The following is a 19,250-nucleotide window of genomic DNA, read 5'->3' on the forward strand; positions in this document are numbered from 1 at the left end:
GAGTGTGGAAGTGAAACTGGTTCATCTGGCTTGGAGTGGGCAGGATGCAAGCAGTAAGCAAGCTGAATAACTGGTTGATGGTGAAGGAAGTGAATCCCAAATATAGTATTATTGTTGACTCATAATTTCTGAGACAGGCTCATAATACTCTTTTAAAAAATTACTTTGAAGGTGCCTTTGTATTGGTAGTGCAGATCTGACTCCATTTTTTAGTTACATTTGCTTTTTCGAATTTTTATTGACAAACTAGAATGGCAATCAGAGAGAGAACTATTTCCTAGAAATGGAGATACCCTGCACTGTTTTTTGAGGGGGTTTAATGTGTTAAATATTCTTCTAAGCTCATAAAAAACAATATATTTGGTAAGTAAAGTAAGCTATGTTCATGTTGGTGATAACTCCCCAGCTGCCTGCCCAGACTATGATAATGTGTGTCATGTTTTAAGCAGTCAGATGATGTCCTAGACACCAATAAGAGTGTGGCTGATTTTGACAGAAAATGGAGAAGCTATATATCCATTGTTGTGTCATTAAGTAGGCTCTGAGTAGCAGAGTGAGCTCACTGTTCTGGTTTAGGCCCATCAGGGAACCAAAGACCACCATTAGCCTCAAGTACTAAAGACCTGAGGATGGTCAAAGGGCAGGGAGGGCTTAATTGCCACTTATGGTCCAGGACAAAACAGACCAGGCTACTGGGCTTGGGAAGAAAACAGAAAATAATTTAATGCAACACCAACTAAAGAAAAACCATAAAACCCCAAAACATAACCAAAATAAAACAACGCAGAGTGGTACAATAATGAAGAGTCCAACCAACCCTTAAAGACCACCTTTGTCCCCCCTCCTCCCTTCTTTCCAGGCTCAGAATCCTGATCCCAGTGTTTTTACCTCCTCCCCCCCAAACGGCCCAGGGGGGCAGGGAGTTGGGGTTTCATTCAGTCTGTTCCTGATGGAACAGACTATCTCTTCACAGGGCAGGTGGGCTCTGTACCAGTCCTCCCTGCATGTACATGGGGTCCCTCACACACACACGGCAGCCCTGCACGGGCTGCCATGGCCCTGCCTGGGTTGCAGGGGTACAGCTGCGTTCTCACCACAGCTTGCAGAGGAGTCTCTGGTCTAGTGCTCCTCCTTCCTTCCTCTTTCTCTGACTGTGGGGTCCGCGTGGTCGCCTCCGTCTTGTATCACTCCTACACCTCCTGAAAGCACTTCAGATTCCCGTCCCTAAATAGTGATGGCAGAGGCGCCAGATTGGCCCAGCTGGGCCGCAGGTGGGTCTGAACCCAAGAGCTGGGAGAGTCCAAAAACTCTTTACTGGGTCTTCACTGTAACCCCCTCCCCCTGTTACCAAGCCAAAGTGGCTCCTTGCTAAACCATTACACTCACAAACAGCTCTGGCAAAGGAGTAGGGTTGATCTAGATTCAAGGTTATGTCAGTGACCTCCCAGAAAACTATGGATGAAAATAGGTCTGTAAAGTAAGAGAGAGGACTTCGGATTGAGATGAGAGTACAAGAAAGATTTCTCTACATATGGTGCAGTGGGAACCATTGTAATTTCAATTTGATGCAAATAAGGCTGTTAGAAGCACCTTGCTTCTTCATTCAGTGATACCCATTTCCATTTGCAGGATCAGCAAAACAAGTAATATAGTGAAAATTCCTACATCTTGTATAGAGCTTTGCATCTGCAATATAGAAGAGCTGAATGTTACTGCCTGTTTGGCCCAACACACCCAAGCAGGGAATCCTTGGCTTTTCCACACAGTTCCTATTCCAGCCACTGCTTCAACCTCTCTTTAGGTGGGGAATGCATCAGAGACATGCGGCTTCATTTAGCATCTATACTCAATGAAATGTGTAACCTGGCTTTTGGGTAGTGCTCTTCTGTTGCAGATCTGGCGATCATATTAGTTACAACTTGTTTAACAATTGGAGTGACTGAAGTATAGGGAAAGGATCTGGCTCAGTGGCAAAGCTGGGGCTGGAATCCAGATTTCCTGCACAGTTCACCAGTTTGGCCTGCCTAAACCTGAATGAGTTGTGTAGCACGTGCACATGTGTCTCATGGGAGAGAGAGCTTGTTCATATGGTTGCAAGGTGGTAATACTTTTGTCCAGAAGCACAGTGCTTTGCCATTCGAATTGAAAGAGAGTCTGTGTCTGCCAACACTTCTATACTTAACTTCCCAAGAGTTAAAATTGTCAGTGTCTGATTTCATGGGACAGTTGACTATTAAGAGATGATGCTAACTGTAAATAACATATATCTTTATTTTCAGGTCTCATTTCAGCATGGACAAAACAGCTGAACCAATGTGGCAGCTGGAGGATTCTCCTCGTGAAGTGGGACAGCAAGAGCAAAGCTCTGATGATGGAGACAAAGCAAAAGTGCCAGGACAGCCTGCAGATGACAAGGACAAGCTACTGAAGAGCCATACCCTCCAGTGGGAGACTCTAGGAAGACAGTTTGTAGAGTATGAGCAGGTGGCTCCATTCCTTATCCCAGAGGAGCAACAGAGAAGGCTGGTGAACTTTCTCCCTCTCTTCTTAAAGGTTTGTTCTTCCTGTTGCCTTTGGTACAAACGTGAGTGATATAAATATGAGTTACCATTGCTCTGTCAGTTCTGTGGTCAACATAACAGCCAGTGGAGTTAATTGGAGTACCTTTGCCTAGGTGATTGCTTTGATTCCATTGGGAGCCTCAGGAAAAATTTTCTTGTTCTCCTTTCATCTAATTAACTTGCTATGTTAGCATGACTAAAGTATAAGGGGAAGCACTGCTTTGCTTTCATGAATGACTACTTCTAGAGTCAAGGGATATGTTGTTGGGACAGGAAAAGTGAGTACCCTGTGAAGAAATCACTTCATGTCTGCCTCATCTTTTTAGTGAGGGTGGAGCACAGTGTCAGTCTGAGGAGATGTGGCTGTGACATGGAGCTGGCTAGGGAAAATGCAGGGTTACAGTCTTAAAATGGAATTTTGGGGTTAATGAGAGTGCTGATGCATAATTTTAGTGCTTGAGAGAAGATTTGTGTTATAACCAGGCCAACTGTGGCATGAGGAAAAACAGGTCATACTGAAAATGAGTGACACAGCTGAGAACTAGAACATTTTAGATAGCAAACTGCCCTACCCCATGTCCTAGAGCTTCCATCAGCCAGCAGTTTCGGAGATGGCCATATTGAAAGGTGAAATGGAAAGAGCTCTGTAATGACTGAGTGCTTTATGTGTTGGTTTTGTTTGCTGGTTCCTGTGAAACATACAGGGAACTGTGAGTGGATTATATAGCAACAGAATGGCTGAGCTTATACTGAGAGAAGCAGAAAATCTGGCTTGTCTTTAAATGTAGTGTTGCCATGTCTTAGTATAGCAGATTCTTTTTTCTCTTGAATTATCTTGGGTATTTATAGGTTTTTAATCTGTGTTTTTACACTCTCTCATTATGTAAGTCAGAAAGAAAATGGAAGTTTCTCTTTGGTGAAACTGTATTGTAATGGTGGCATATCTCATCCATCTATTCTTGTGAGTTTTCAATGTTCTTGGGTGACCAAACTCAAGATTTATCTATTCCATGCCTAGCTCAGCTGGTTTTGTAAAAAGAAGTCAGATCATTTCCTCTCAACTTCTGCATTTGTTTGTATAGAAGAGTGTCCCTCCTGAACCAAGGCTGTATTTGAGCAGAAGAGCTGTTGCTTTGTGTACATGCCTGTCACTAGGATCAAATCTCTCTCTGCATTTGGTACTGCATGTGCTGGGGCAGGCTTGAATCTCTTGGGAGCTCGCTGCCAATTTATCAGGTCACAAAAATTCTGGCTTTGTAAAGAGACAAAGTTCCCTCCTCAGCCTTCAAAGAATGCTTTTCAAAGTCAAATCAGTCAGTTATCTGTAGAAAATTCTGTCTGTTTTCTGTAGAGGATCACCTTATTCCATGGATCTGCTTTTTTAAATGGCATGCTGAAAATTACACTGTTGTTTTTCTGAGATCACACAGCAACTAAACAGAACCTTTTTGCTTTGAGCAAGAGCCATCTATTCTGATTTTCCTAGAGCTGTCATCCTTACTCTTGAAAATCCGTGGAAAGCATTTATCCTTAATGCTTTGAGGGTACAAATTCATCCTGTCAAAGACAAGCTTTGCTGTGGTGTCTCCCCAAACTGCTCCCCTCAGCTCTTACAGGCAATGTATTTCAGACATTTTTTAAAATTCTACTGCAGAGGTTTTCCTGCCTCAAATTTACAATGAAATTGAAAATCTCAGATCACAAAGCTTTGGAGCTCTATTGAAACTTTAACATTTGAATACCATATAGTGAACATAAGTAAGTCTTGGCAAGATGAGATTATACAGAAAAACTTCAAGTTTGCTAATCATTAATTGATTGATCATGAGTAGTGAGAATGCCTTCCTTGCAAAGGTCATTCTTTGGAGTGAAAATTTCAAAGGACTGAGAAGGTGATTGTTAAAGGAGTTAAATTCTATAAAATCTAGAACTCTTAGGAATTAAAAATTGGACAGCAAAGCAGGAAACTGCTTATTTATCATGACACATATGAAATAAACTTTAGTAACAAAGATTTAAAAGACAGCTGTTACCAAAGAGGCAAGCTGAGTATTGCTAAGGGACTGGCAATGTTGTGTATGTGTGTACCCTATATCAGGTGTTTACCTTCTGTAGGGCTGAACTTCACATACTTTAGAGTTGTAGAAAGTGATTTCCTGAATTGAAGTAATGCTTGCAAAGAGGAGACTTTAAATTCCTCAAGGATATTTTGGCTACAGAATATATTCAGAATGGAGTTATATATTTCTCATTAGCTTAACGCTTGATTTTGTGCCCTAAGAGATTCTTTCCCTTTGCTTTCCCTATATCTTTTTCTAAGATGTATCAGTGGAGATTTGCAGCGCTTTGTAGGCATTTGTTTGCAGATGTGTGGCTAGAGCATTTTGGCCTTGTGTCATTGATTTAGGAGAACATTGTAGAGCATCTGGCCCTTTAGCTTTGAGTCATCATGTTCTTCACAATATGACTTTTACTTCCTTCATGTGCCAGCTTTGTATTGGTGATGGTGCTTTGTGCTAAGCCCCTGGGCTTGCTTGAGGAAGTGCATCTCAGTTTAAGTTTTACAAGCCAGGAAGCTTTTACAGAAATTACCTCACTTCCTCCTGTTCAATGGGGAGCTCTGCATAAGTGCTCTCCATTCTTGGAGGACTTTAACTTCTTGCTTTTCCTTTCCTTGTTTGATCAAGCAGATGCCAGTGCATCTCTGTCTTTTTGTCTCAGAGTGCTTTGGCTCTTACGCGGTCAGCTGGAGAGAACAGGCACAACCAGGAGCCACCTGGGGTGTAAGGGCTCATTACACACTGGTACTCCTTGATATAGAAGGAAAAAGTGTAGGAGGAAAATGTTAGCCATCTGTCTGTGATTCAGGCCTAGGCTGGGAGCTATTTTAATGTGCCCTTTGTATCTTCCCTCTTGGTGCTTCAGAAACTATCAGAATGTTCTATTATGTGTCTGGCTCCTGAGCTCTCCGTGAAGCATGGAGTAGGAAGGACAGATGGCAGTAGCAGACACAGAGAACTTGTGGCAGAATCTTAAACATATAGAAACAGGTTTTAGAGGAAGAAAGAAAATCAATTTACATTAATAACAGATTATTTGATTTTCCCCTGAAGGCAGACATCCTGGAATGGAGTCAGGTTGATATTCTTCCAGATACAGATCTTTTGTAGGCTCAACTATGAATATGGAACTGATTAGGCCTATTCTTAAAGGAAAGCATATTCTAGAAGTTGGTGTCTGACCCATGGGAACAAATCAGAACATTAGTGGCCTGGGCTGTAGTGCAATGGGCTAGCTAAATATATGCAAAATGGTAGTGGTGTTATAAACCTCTGATTACTGCTCTCTGTTGAGTATGGTCTGAAGTTATAAAATTTATCCTGCTCTTTCTGTTAGCAGAGGAGTGACTACAGAAAGTCCTTTCTGAAATGTTCAGAGGATGTGCCTCTTTGAGGCAGAGGGGCAGGAATCTGTTATTGCTTTCTTCTGAAAAATGGTATACCTTGGTGACCAACATTGTATATTCTTAAGTGGGTGTGGACTTCTTGTCATTGTGTGTGTCCAGCTTACTTTTGTTCTTTAGAGATCTTCCCTCGCTTCTCCATCAGAAGTGGAGTAATTGGTGGATCTTGCTCCTGCAACTGAGGATCTCTGAGAATTTTTTATCATCATAATCTGCAGAAATAACTTGATATTTTAATATTGTTGATGGATTGAAAATTAATTGATAGGCACACTGTGATGTCATCTCACTCTTCTGTAGCCCAGAAAAAAAAATAGTTGAGTGCAGTTCCAGGGGTCAATGCAGTAAAATAAAAGTAAAAAGTAGGTGTTTGCCTGATTGCTGACAGACTGGCACTTTGTGGGGAAAGAGTGAGCTTGTTCACAAGCTGCCATCAACAAAGAAAAAACAAGTACTTGAAAACAATGGTAGGGAAGGTAATAATTATTTTAGAGGATTTTCTTTCACAGAGCTGCACTGGCTTCTTGGCAGACAGTATGGTATGGTGTCTGCTTCAAATTATTTTAGGAAAATAATTTCTTCATCTGGTCTTACAACTTGATTTTTCTGAGCTTTTAGAAGACTTCTATAAAGAAACCGTTCAAGGTTGCTGGAGACCGAGCTGTCTCAGCCCGGTATTTTCAGGTGAATGCTGCACTATTGCTAATACATTGATGTGTGTAGTGTGAGATGTTCTATGTTCAACATATTTGTGAATAACCTGGACAAAGAGTGTATCCTCAGTAAATTTGCTGATGACACAAAACTGAAAGGAGTAGCTCATACATCGGAGGACTGTGCCACAATTTGGTGAGACTGTCTTGAGGACTGGGCAGAGAGGAAAGTCTTGAGATTCAACAATGGCAAATGCAGAGTCCTGCACCTGGGGGTGAGCAACTCCATGCACCAATACAGGCTGAGGGTCAACCTGCTGGAAAGCCAGCTCCATGGAGAAAGACCCGAGAGATTTAGTGGACAACAGATTAAACGTCAGGCAATTCTGGGCTCCCCAGCTCAAGAGAGACAGGGAATTTCTAGAGAGAGTCCAGCGCAGAGCCATCAAGATGATCAGGAGACAGGAGCATCTCTCTAACAAGTAAAAGCTGAGAGACTGAGGACCTGGAGAAGACTGAGACCTTATCAATGCTTATAAATACCTAAAGGGCATTTGAAAGGTTGTTCCTCCTATTGTTCCTCTTGGCAGTTTTGCATTGAATTTTTTGTCCATTCTTGGACAGATAATTTATAGACTTATTTATAAATTATTTATATACTTGTCTAGCTTGCCCCCTTGGCTAGCTATGCATTTAGGACCATACCTTTCTATTTAGGGGTGCTTGTTATATAGCAATAAGAACTGTTTAGAAATCCTCACCTGGCAAACACTTACTGTCAAGATCTCAGCATTGTAGAAGTGTGTCTTTTTCTATAATAGCACTGATTTGTACTCATGACATTAGATGGCTTGTAATGTACATTCCTAGACAAGCAGGGTTTGTCACTCCAGTCCTGGCAACATACATGTTAACATCTTAGGTGGATGAGCTGGGCAATTCATATTGCTGCAAAATCACATTCAGTGCTGGTAGAACTAGAATAATTGCTGGGTTTTATTTTCAGCTCTTTCCCTCATGTTTTCTTTTTTTTTTTCCTTACTTTGTAACAAAGATTAGTTCTGTCTGGAAAGAAATGCTGATTTTATGAGCCTTAATTTATAAAAAGAGTAGAATTGAAAGGCAGAAACTTTATGAATGGTTTTAAAAAAATCCCAACAACCCAACAAAAAAACCACTTGCCACATCAAAGAAGAGCAACACAAAACAAATATAAACCAAAGGATTTTGCTTCTTTGTTCTGTGGTTTTTATAAATTTATTCACTTGAAAGAAATAGTTAAGTTTCAGGTAAGTCTTGGCTAGTATACTGCTATCTGGGAGCAGTAGTCCTGTATTACCATGGTTTACTTTTAACAGGTCTGTTGCAAATGCTCCGAGAGCAGCAGTTAAATCAATTTCAGTTTCTAAGTAGCTGAGATTGTGCAGTGACTTGCTGAGCAGAGACAATACAGGTTTTATTTTTAATTTTTATTCCATTGAAATCTCAGGTCTTTTTTATGACTAACTTTAGTTCTGGGGAGAGTGGTTTTTGGAGAAAGACATACCTTTATGGAAAAAGTTCTTGGACAACTGTAGCTGTAACCTCTTCAGGGTTCAGTATGTTTGTTGTATTCCAAAAGGGACTAGCATGCTTTTTCATACAAATAATGAGTGACACAGGGGATATGGCAAACATGTATATTGTTCTGATTGTATTCAATGGAGAAAATAATGTAAATGCTCTCTAGTAGGTGCATTATGGGATTCAAAATTTAGTTCCAGGTTGACTTCTTGTATCTATAATTTCAGGTTCCTGCCTCTCTGACAAATACTGCTTAATGGACTACAGTGGCTAGGGAGGGAATTTTGCAGGGGAATGTTAGCTTAATGTTTGTTTATTTATATTTATTAGTACTTTTCAATATACGAAAGACATACTGTATCAGGAAGATTTAACAGTTACACTTGAATTTCAGGCCTGGGAACAGTCTGCTGGTGTAATCGTATTCCCCAACATTCAGCTGTTAGCCAGTGAAGTTTCCAAGCTTCTGACAAAAGAAATTAAGAGGAATCTCAATGGCAAATCTGCAGGTAATGATCCCATACCATACCCACTAGGTCCACTTACTCTAGGAATGTGATGTCATTCATTTGTCCTCTGTGCTTGCCATGAAAGAAATAAAGGCAAAATAGGCAAGTGCAAAGAGTAGCAACACAGATCTTTTAGTAGATGTGAACTGGTACTGGATGACTGCACTGAAGATCTGACCTTGTATGCCATGCTGACCTTGATTTTGGAACTTTTGTAGTTAGAAATGTATACTATTTCAGCTATGTAGTAAAAGAGTAAGCTATGCACAGTTCTGAGGAGGTTTCTTTGAGAAAAATACTGCTAGCCATATATGGCTTTCCTGGTTGCTGTTGTACATTCTTTGCCCTGCTGGTTGCTGTTGTACATTCTTTGCCCTGCTGGTTCCTGTTGTACATTCGTTGCCCTGATGAGGGGACAGACTTCATGAACTGAGATGTGAAGCTTCTCAGTTTGAAACATGTAGTTCACATGAACTGGTATGAGCCTGATTCTGTATCAAAATCCTTTTATGTTACTCTATTCACTTCGGTGGACTCCTGCTACACTAATTTTGTTATGTTTGTCAGATCTGTTAAAAAAGGATCAATGTAGCATTTTCATGTTTCATTAAGGAATTCAAGTTTCATGTTTTTGTGATAACAGAAGAAGCTCGTATGGCTTTGGAGCAATTGCTACAACAGAAAGGCAAAGTAGATGATGGCCATTTGCTCCTGAAATCAGTGTATCTGCTCTCACAGACTGACTTGGTAAGAGAAATTACTACAAAGGGTTATTTTTCATGTTGTTTTGTATTATTTTGGTTTTTACTTTCTATTTCAGAGAAGCTGGGTGCCCACCTGTCCTTTAACATTTGTGTTATCTCCAATGCTTTGTGTTTCAGCTTCCTTAGGGTGTACAGTCAGACACACCACCAGGAGGGAAGTAAACTCAATGCTTTAGGATTCTTAATTTTTTTTTAATCATCTGGCAGCTGTCTATTCTCATGTTTCTCTGATTTCTGCCCCCTAATTGTGTATTTCTACCCTTCAATCTTTCTTTGTCACTCCAGCTTAGATATTGAATAGATGATTGGTAAGAATCTGTCTGTCTGGTAAGGCAGTGGTTGAAATTTTGATCCTGATAGCCTCTCTCTTTGAAGTATTTCAAAGTATTTCACAAATACTACTTCTACAGCCATGCTGAATGCACACTAGCATCAGCAGTACAGCCTGCTGACGGAATCGAGGGTGTGTTTATCTGTGACATAGAGCTGAGCAGCTTGTCTCATCCTTACTCAGACACATGAAAATAAAAATCTCTCTGTCAGGTTCTAGTGGACATGTTCTGCGCCAAAAGGAACTCTATAAAACTAGATCTAGTTAGTCATAGCATGGAGTTCATGATGACATTTCTGTTTTTCACAGATTTAAGACATTGCTAATTTTTGTAGCACACACACCCACAGACCTCCATATAACAAACTTCACTCCTCTGTTTAACTTCCTGCTGATTTCTGTTGTGATTATTGTGTGCCATGCGAGCACACTGGGACTGCTCTGTAAGTTGTACAATGCTGTAGTGAAGATGGGAAGGAACTAAGTGTTGAGATACATTGTAGAGAAACAGTGTCTCTTGCATTTATAAAAGCACTGTCTGCTCCTAGACTTACTGCTATTTTAGCGTCTAGTTTATAGGTTATGTGCTTTATCAACCATAGATCCCCTTGTGCAGGACATAGTAAGTATCACTGTCAAAGCTGTAGTGAGAAATCCTGGGAACAGCTATCACAATATACACTCAGTGTTTTGCTTCTGGCTCGTGGATTTGTACAGCCATACTATGATTTCCTTGCTTGTGTGCCCTACAGCACTTGTAAGGTTAAAATGCTCAAGTAGCTCTTTCATTCACCATGACTACACTCAACATATAAAAAGAGAAAGATGCTGTGATTAGGTTATGGATGGGCTTATTTTTATTTTCCTTACTTAGAGTACTATGTGGAACATCATTGGATCTGGCCTTCCAGCTGCTCTAATGCAGTGCCTATACCTTTTCTTTACTTTTCCTCTGAAGAAAAACAGTGGTGATGGAGAAACAAGTGAGGATGAGACTGAAACTCAGGAAATGCTTGTTAAGGTGAGATGTGCCTCTGGGAGTTCATTTGCCTGGGGTACTCAGATGTTCACTTAGGCTTTTAGCAGATGATTGATTCAAACTGACAAAAAAAAGAGTAAATTTGGACTGAAAAGCATTGAAAAAGCACGGGGAATGGTATAAAACAATCTGAGGCAGTGCTATTGTATCTCTTATTTTTTTAAACAAAACTACATGGGGAAAACTCCATTGAGAATAACCTAGTGAGAGTTGTTAATTTCTCCTGGGATTAGTATCTTCCTAGTATTAGCATCTTCCAGATATTTGTAGAAGTGTTTACTGTAGCTGATGTTTGTTTGCATTTTCAGATAATGCTTAACATGTACAGAGAGGAACAAGGTGTAGAGGAACTTCTGGCAGCTGATAAACTTCAGTCATTAATTATAGCAACTGCTTCCCTCTGGGACCAGTGTAACCACTCATGGAAAGTACCTACAGGCCGTGTGCTGAGAACAATTTCAAAGGCTCAGACAAAAAACAGCATTCTGTACCTACAAGGTTTGGCTTCTCCTTTCCTCATAGGTCCACTGTTAAAAGTTCTCAACAAGAGTCTACCTGGGATAGATTTTTATCTCTACATTACCCGGTAGACTGCAAAGCATGAACTTGGCTTTCTAGGCTGGAACTTTTAGTACATTTTTTATTTAGGTTTTTTTTTTCCAGATAGCTGTCTGGAAGCAGAATTTTTTTACAGGCAGGAGCCAATTGCATCACACTACTGTAGGCAAGGACAAGATGTATGATGGGGTTCTTTTAAGTTATGTGACTCAATGTGTGAGACTAAGGCTCATGCACATTTAAATATAAGGTTGAAATCACTGCTAGAGAAGCAATATCTTTTGGGTCAATATCATGATTGGTTGAGCTACATCCTTATTTCTTCCTAGGCTTAATTAGAGTAAACAATTTTTTTTGTTCTTGTTATTAAGAACATTATTAGAACATTACAATTATTATTATACTATCAGTCTCCTCATACTTTGTACTCAGATGACTGGATTCACTGTATATGAATTTTGATGAGTGTAGGGGTTGAAAGTTTATAATCCTGACACTGAATCAGCTTCTGGGGGTTAAGCAAAGAAATAAATGTGTGCTGTAAAACCAGAAATGTTCTTCATGTAGCCTCTGAAATGAGTGGGATGTTCATATATCTACTTGTGTTTTCTTTTTAGAAAAAGCTATCTGACTCCTATTTTACTGAGAAATAAGTTTTTAAACTTGTTCTGTTTTTGTTAGTAACTTGGACTTGTTTGACTGTCAGTTCTGAAATACTTGCTATATTATTTTTTTCCCAACAGCTGTGGACTGCATAAAAATAGCTATTCAGAATCTCTTTAAACTGGCCGATACCTTACCTGCTTGTGATATGTGTGAAGCTGCTAGTATTGTCTTATGCTTTGTGAAAGATTCCTATCCCATATCATCAGCTTTATTAATGGAGTTTGAAAATAATGATGGCTACCAACTCCTGCTAAAAATTTTACTCAGGTAAGTACAGAGGTTTTCATCAGGCTTCTAGAGGATGGTAAAACTCCATTTTCAGAACACATGGTAGTCTGTTTTAAAACATAAACCATGGAGATTATCATGTATGGATGCAAAGCCAGTAATAAAGACTCTAATATTGGGTCTTTCGTTGTTGTTTTGGGAAGGGAAGCAATACATGACTTCTACTGAAGCCATAATGGAAATTAACAGTAGGAGAAGTTAGGTTACAGGTGGGATGGGGACTTACTGCATGCAAGACTAAGGTTCTTCATCAGTTACTATTAAAGGGGATGTAGGTTAGAAGCATGTCTTGGGTAAACTGGATCCAATAATGCAGTCAGCTAGGGAGGGAAACCTGGTCTCACTTTATCTATATCCTCCCCCTCCTCCCTCACTCCCAACTTATATCTAAAATGGTTACATTCTTTAGAACTGAGATTGATATGATCATATCAGGACAAATCCTCACTTGTTATCCTAATAACAAATACAAGGTAGAATATTTACTCTCCTTGTCTCCTCTCATTACCTAACCAGTCTCAGAGTTTGCTATATCAAAACAGAAAATTTTACCATTTCCTCTTAAGCACTTATGGGCTTTGTTCTGTTTTTCTTATTCATATGAAGAGAGAATCTCCAAATCTTCTCAATCTATTGTTGTTTCCATTCTGGCTTTGTCTTCTCCAATACCTGCAGAACTTCAGTCCCTGACCAGTATATTAGATTGAGGGGGTGGGGAGCAGCAGTGGTGTCTGTCATTTGGACCTAGAGAAATGTACTTTGAATCATGAATCTAAAGATATCCATAGGAGAGTGATTTCTGGCGAGTTTTGGAAGGCACAAAATTATTAAAGTGCAATAGGAACAAGTTTTGTCCTTTTTTTTTCCCTGGCAGCATTTTTTTAATTACCATAGATTGTCTAGCTTTCTCTTAAAATCAGCTGTGTTGAGATGTGTATTTCTGATTAATTTTATGCACAGAAGGGCAGAAATGCCTGACCTTTATCAGTAAGGGCTATGACTGCTCCCATCCTTTTCAACTTATGTCACTAGGCTGGAGACATAGAAGTAGCATATAGGTGCTCAGGGCTCCAGATTAGTCTCCATTCTGAGCATATACTGACTGAAGAGGATAGATAGTTTCTTTCCTGAACATCTTATGTGACCAGTTTTCCTCCTTCTCTGATGTTTGTGATTTCCTTTTCATGTAAAAAACAATTGGCTGATCATATTCTTTCTTGCCAAAACAGATACTAGCATTTGCCCTGACTTTTTTGGGTTTTTGTTTTGTTTGTATTTAAACAGAATATATTTCTTTTGTTCTCTTCTGAGATTTCCTTAACTTCTAGTATCAGTCTATTGCTCTGCTGCTACAGAATAAAATGACACGATAAGCCGCTCTCTGCTTGTAGACAAACTCACTTCAATCTGAACTATGGCAAATTTTGTGTTAGAGTTCAAACTGTTTCCTTGCATAGGAGAGACGTTCCATCTTCATGTCTGCTTCACAAAGCTCAGACAATACAAACTTTTCCCTTCACAAGTGCTGAGCTTTTTCTCTTCTTGATCTCAGTTAGCAAGTCCCTTACTTTGTCAGCCATCTGCCTAATTTTTAATGTGAAATATCTGGTTTCATTTTTTGATCTCTCACAAAATATAGATTTTTACTGCTCAAAACAGGCATTCTTTTAGAGAGACCTTTTTATAAAGCACCCATAACTGAACTAAATTCTGACTTTAGTCATCCTTTTCTTCAGAAGAGTGACAGTGTCACTTCAATTTTCTTCTTCAGTTTGTAACTTTTGGTTTGGTTCCAAATATGCCAGTAGTGTGGAATTAGTGTTTGTAAGACAGTTAAACAATTCACAGAAATAAGACAAAAAGGCTATAAAATAGACTAGAGAGGAGTGAGGAGTAAAACAGGTAGGTCCTATGTGCTATATATATATACTTGTGTGCTGTATATATCTGGTGATATATCCAAAATGTTTGTATTACTAGGGCATGAACATGTGACTGTACCAAGTTTTGTTCCTAGGTGTGAGGGGTTTCAGCAAAACAAAGAAGATCCCTATCTGGATGAGATCTTGGACATGCTGACTTGCCTTACAACCTGTGGAAAAACTGAACTGAAAGTTTCTGGGAATATTGTTTACCCACAATTACCTCACTTTGATTTTGATCAGATGCGGTCTTCTGGTACAGTATATATATATATATATATATATACACACTTATATATACACATCTGTGGCTATGTAGGTGGACCATATTAAGATGAAGCTCTTTTCATTGTGTGTCTTAAGATAGAGGAAGCAGCATGAGATGACCTCTTTCCATCTATGTACTTAACACTACAGGAGCCCAAATGTACCTACATCAAACTGAACTGAATCTATCACCTGTAGGGACTGACCCAAGGTTGAGAACATTCCTCTCAATCACATCCCTCATGTCTGTGACTCCTATTTTCACTCTCAGAGATGATTTAACATTATGATGCTTGCAGTCCTAAATAGCAGTGATGTAAAAATAATCTCACCTGGTTTCATCCCACAGGAATGACAGTGAAAAACCTCCAGGCTTTTCAGGTCTTGCAGTCCATTTTTCAGAAAAGTAATGATCAGCACCTCTGTGGAAGAATCTTGTCAGCAATTGGTACCATATGGGCCTGGAACACAGTGAACTTCTTTCTTCTGGAATGGACACTGCAACCTATCAACCAGTTTACAGACATAATCCATTTCAAACCACAACCAGTCCAAGTCCAGTTCTTCAGACTAGTGGAATCCATAGTGCTAGACATGTCCTATGTCCCTCATGAAATTCTGAAGAAGGTTCAGTATTTAATAAAGGAAAACATGGTGCCATTCTGCACCTTAACAGCTCTCCGGTGCCTTCTCAGCATGACCAAGAAGGACTTGTTATTCAGTGACATATTCCGTGACTCTGGGCTCTTAGGCCTACTGTTAGCACTTTTGAGGAAACAGGCCAAGATCCTGAGGAAGTCAGGTACAACTTAATGTCATTCATAGTAAATATGGAAGTAGGCAGATCAATGGAAGTGAATGAATGTCTTTCTAGAGGCAATTTATAAATTTTATCTACCTAGATTTGGTCTGCAAGGCAGCTGGTCTAAGTTTATGACATACTAAGCTGAGACCTCTCTGAAGTCTTAGCTGTTTATCATTCTGTTCACTAGCCTAAACCATTCCGTGCTACTCTTCGTCAGTGTACAATGGATTTTTTCTGGAGGGTATCATTCAGCCCAGCCTTTAACCAAGATCTCAATTTGGGATTCTCTAAGATACCAGCTTGAGCGTAGAGGAAGAAAGAGTTTTCCACGGTGCTCAGTTCCTCTGAAAATAACAATCCTGAGGACTGATGATGGGAAGCAGTTTCTTGAATTTTGGCCATGTGTCACCCACATTTGCTACCACCCATTGTCATCTGATTATGAAAATAGGAAGTTAATAGTTCTGGTGCAGTAACTGTGGTGTGCAGGTGACTTAGGGGACAGACACATATATTTAAGAGTTTATAACTGCTATTTTAAAGGAAGAAAAATGCATGATAACACATTCGGTGCTGTTTAAATTGGGAAGTGCCTTTAAATGTCAGTACAATTGTTGTTTAGTAAAGGAGGAGCAACCCAAAGCACTAAGTATAACTTCTGACGTGGTAAGCACAAAAAGAGCTATTTGTACCCATTTATTTCAAGCAAAAGAAGGAATATGAATTTCAATAGATGATGTGGAGTGCACACATTCATTACTTGAACTTAGATTTGTGCTTTTGATATCAGAGAACTAAAGTTTTGTACAAGAGTACTTAGATTGTTAAGATGATTCTTGGAAACTTACCTTCTGCTTATGAGCTGGTACATACAGATTTTCTTTTGTCTTTGCATTAATTTCACTGCTTTAGATAACTTCATTTAAATTTTAGAGAGTGAATAATTAAATGACTGTGTAATTTGTGAATTTAGATACACAGATGAAGAGAGGCAGATAGGAAGACACTGTGAAGTGATCACTAATTCCCTCTTCTGATTTCCAGAAATTTAGCCTGCAAACTTCAAGACTTTTATGGTCTAAAGATAATCTCTCTTAGACCATCTGATTCTGGATGTGTTTGCCTTTGAACATGCAGGGGGTTACTGCTCTTCACTTTTAGTTGATGTTTAGGTACTCCCTGTTGCTATATTTTACCATTTCATAGCTCACAATCCATAATGTTCTTTTATTTGTGTGTGTTCTTACCATGTATCACTAAACAAGTATCTACATCAGTTGGGATGTGGAAACATCACTATTAGCAGTATTGCCTATAGTTATACAGAGATCTGGGCTCCAGATTCTATAATCGGACATGTGTTTCCCAATTCCAGACTAGACTCTGATGACTAGAGAATGCCCTGTCTGTATTTTGTTGCTTGTTGTAGGGTTCAAGTAGCCTCAAGTAAGTAAAATTTCAGAAAACTAGAATTTGCTGGAGAACTGGTTTTCCTTTTTTATTTAATATATTTTTGCTACAGTTCACCATGTCTTGCATAAATTGTGTTATGACTTTTAACGTACTAACAGCTGGAACTCACCTACCTGGTCTGGAAGAGGGCACTGAGAGGGAATTAAATGCTGTGATGCTGAAGATGGTGGCTGCCCTTACAGTCACATCTGTGAGGAACACTGGTAAGAAATAATATATGACTTCATTACCTTTATTGTATTTGGTGGTAAGTGGCCACAATGGCTCTTTCGGAGCACTGACGTTTTTTCTGGCCTGTGTCTCAGTGAGAATCATAGAGTCATAGGATGGTAGGGGTTGGAAGAAGGGACCTTTAAAGATCATCTAGTCCAATATCCCTGCCAAAGCAGGTCCACTTAGATCAGAAGGCACAGGAATGCGTCCAGGTGGGTCTTGAAGACCTCTCCAAGGAAGGAGACTCCACACCCTCCCTGGGCAGCCTGTGCCAGGGCTCCCTCACCCTCACAGTGAAATAGTTTTGTTTTCTTAAATGTATGTGGAACTTTTTGCATTCCAGCTTCATCCCATTACCCCTTGTCCTGTTGCTAGATACAGTGGAAGAAGTGAACTAGAGAAGTGGAGGACAAAAGATAGAAATATAGAAATATAGGGATAACAGTGTTACACCAGGAAGAAAGTGGCAAACATATCCTCATCCTGCATAGAGTCATCTCAGTAATCAACCCCGCTTCCCTCATCTGTGTAGATACTCAACTATTAAACCACAATATTAACATTGTGGAAATACAAGACTCTTTAAATTTTGTGTATTCCTTGTTCATCCAGATTTTCTTCAGGGTCTATTGTTTGAAATCTTGAGGGGATCAGATGCAGGCTGAGTAGCACTCATACATTTAGTATTGGCATACCTAGGAGGTGTACATGTGAGGAATCTTGTGGAATTGTAGTAACACAGAAATTATGTCTTCTGAATATTGGAATCCACCCACTTAATTCGTTCTAGAATCCTAGAATCATCGTGTTTGCAGCATCTTCCACAGTGAAAATGTATTATCACAAATTACCCGTCTCCTTCACAAACTAAGGTGATGTTTAAGCTGAAAACTAATAAAACATCTTTTCTTTTTCATTCATTATTGTACTGGAAAGCTGTCATCTCTGGTTAGAAACCAGGGTCATCCAGTTACTTTATCACTAGTTGATCTTGTGCTATTCAGTTAGAATTGTCTTTAGCTCCTCCTGTATTTGTAAAAATGGGACCTTTTACACAAACACTGAAAATATGCCTGTGAAAACTAAAATGAAGGATAGTTTAACTAACAAATGATACTGTATTTGTCCCCAGTTGTCCTGAAGGACTATGGAATGGTGCCATATATCAAGATATTTTTGGATGATGAGTGCTACAGGAGTGCTACTCTCAGTATCTTGGAGCAGCTGTCAGTCATCAACTATGAAGAATATATGAGCATTATTATTGGGGCCCTCTGTTCTTCTACTCAGGGGGAACTACATCTGAAACTAGATCTACTGAAGGTAATTAATGTAGCTTCCCATTTAGTTGTTGTTTTCTTGGCAACTGCTTGACTTGTGGTAATAATCTCACCCCTCACAGAAGACGAAAGAGCAGTGGGCCAGTTTTCCACTCTGGTAAAATGGATGCTTTAATTTTTAGCAATGTGTGTGGTCAATACCTTCATTCAGTATCAGATTGTGAAGTATTTTGAAGACTTAAATGGTAACACAGGACAGAGAAATGGAAATGGCAAAGGACACAGTTGTATAAGTAGCTCTTTGTAGCATGACAGAGAAAGGAGAATCAAATGTGAATCAAAGGGGAGGAGATGTGGAGGGAAGATGTGAGAAGAGGTTAAAAGAGTAACGTTGGTAGGGTTGGTATGAGATGAACAGCTTGATTCTGATAAATTTACAGGGTTGAAACTTTGCAGTCCGTATTTTTGTCATCTCTCACATACACCAGTGTCATGGAAAAAGAGATGTTACGTAATTGAAAGGAGGAGTCTTATGAATGTTTAGAGAAAGGATTTATCACTATTCAAAGCCTCCATTGTGTTTGTAGAGAGTTTGATCTATAAGCAATAAAGCAGGAGAGATAGTGTGCTTTATTTTCATATAGGTCATAGGAATCAAATTGTAAAAGCATCAGTATGTAAGCACTGCCTTCTACCTTCTCTACCAAATGTGAACTGAATTTACCTTTCAGTTCAATATCGCAGCTGCTTCTGTGATAAAAGAACCATATTACTTCAGAAAACCAAAAATGTGACAAAGTTTATAACTCTCTTTTGAAACAGTAAACTCTAACAATATTTGTGGAAAAGTTAAGTACAGTGTCCAAACTAATATGAAAATAAATGCAGCTTCAGT

At 39.4% G+C, this 19,250-nt stretch overlaps 1 protein-coding gene across 6 annotated transcripts in view; it reads left to right on the forward strand.

The window, feature by feature from the left end:
- Positions 1-19,250, forward strand: part of WDFY4 (WDFY family member 4) — a 147,037-nt gene that overhangs the window by 3,145 nt on the left and 124,642 nt on the right. For 5 of the 6 annotated variants that reach the window (XR_009819187.1, XM_062001401.1, XM_062001404.1 and 2 more), the window contains exons 2-11: positions 2,280-2,553; positions 8,635-8,749; positions 9,393-9,496; positions 10,719-10,865; positions 11,192-11,381; positions 12,185-12,374; positions 14,413-14,573; positions 14,934-15,386; positions 16,961-17,065; positions 18,208-18,398. Coding sequence is in view for 5 of the 6 variants with exons in the window: in XM_062001401.1 (XP_061857385.1) it covers positions 2,293-2,553; positions 8,635-8,749; positions 9,393-9,496; positions 10,719-10,865; positions 11,192-11,381; positions 12,185-12,374; positions 14,413-14,573; positions 14,934-15,386; positions 16,961-17,065; positions 18,208-18,398 (1,917 nt within the window). In the remaining variant the exon portion in view is untranslated. The remainder of the gene's footprint in view (positions 1-2,279; positions 2,554-8,634; positions 8,750-9,392; positions 9,497-10,718; positions 10,866-11,191; positions 11,382-12,184; positions 12,375-14,412; positions 14,574-14,933; positions 15,387-16,960; positions 17,066-18,207; positions 18,399-19,250) is intronic. The other variant, XM_062001403.1, reaches the window with a different exon arrangement.

This window comes from Colius striatus, chromosome 8, assembly GCF_028858725.1.
Source record: "Colius striatus isolate bColStr4 chromosome 8, bColStr4.1.hap1, whole genome shotgun sequence".
Taxonomy (NCBI): Eukaryota; Metazoa; Chordata; class Aves; order Coliiformes; family Coliidae; genus Colius; species Colius striatus.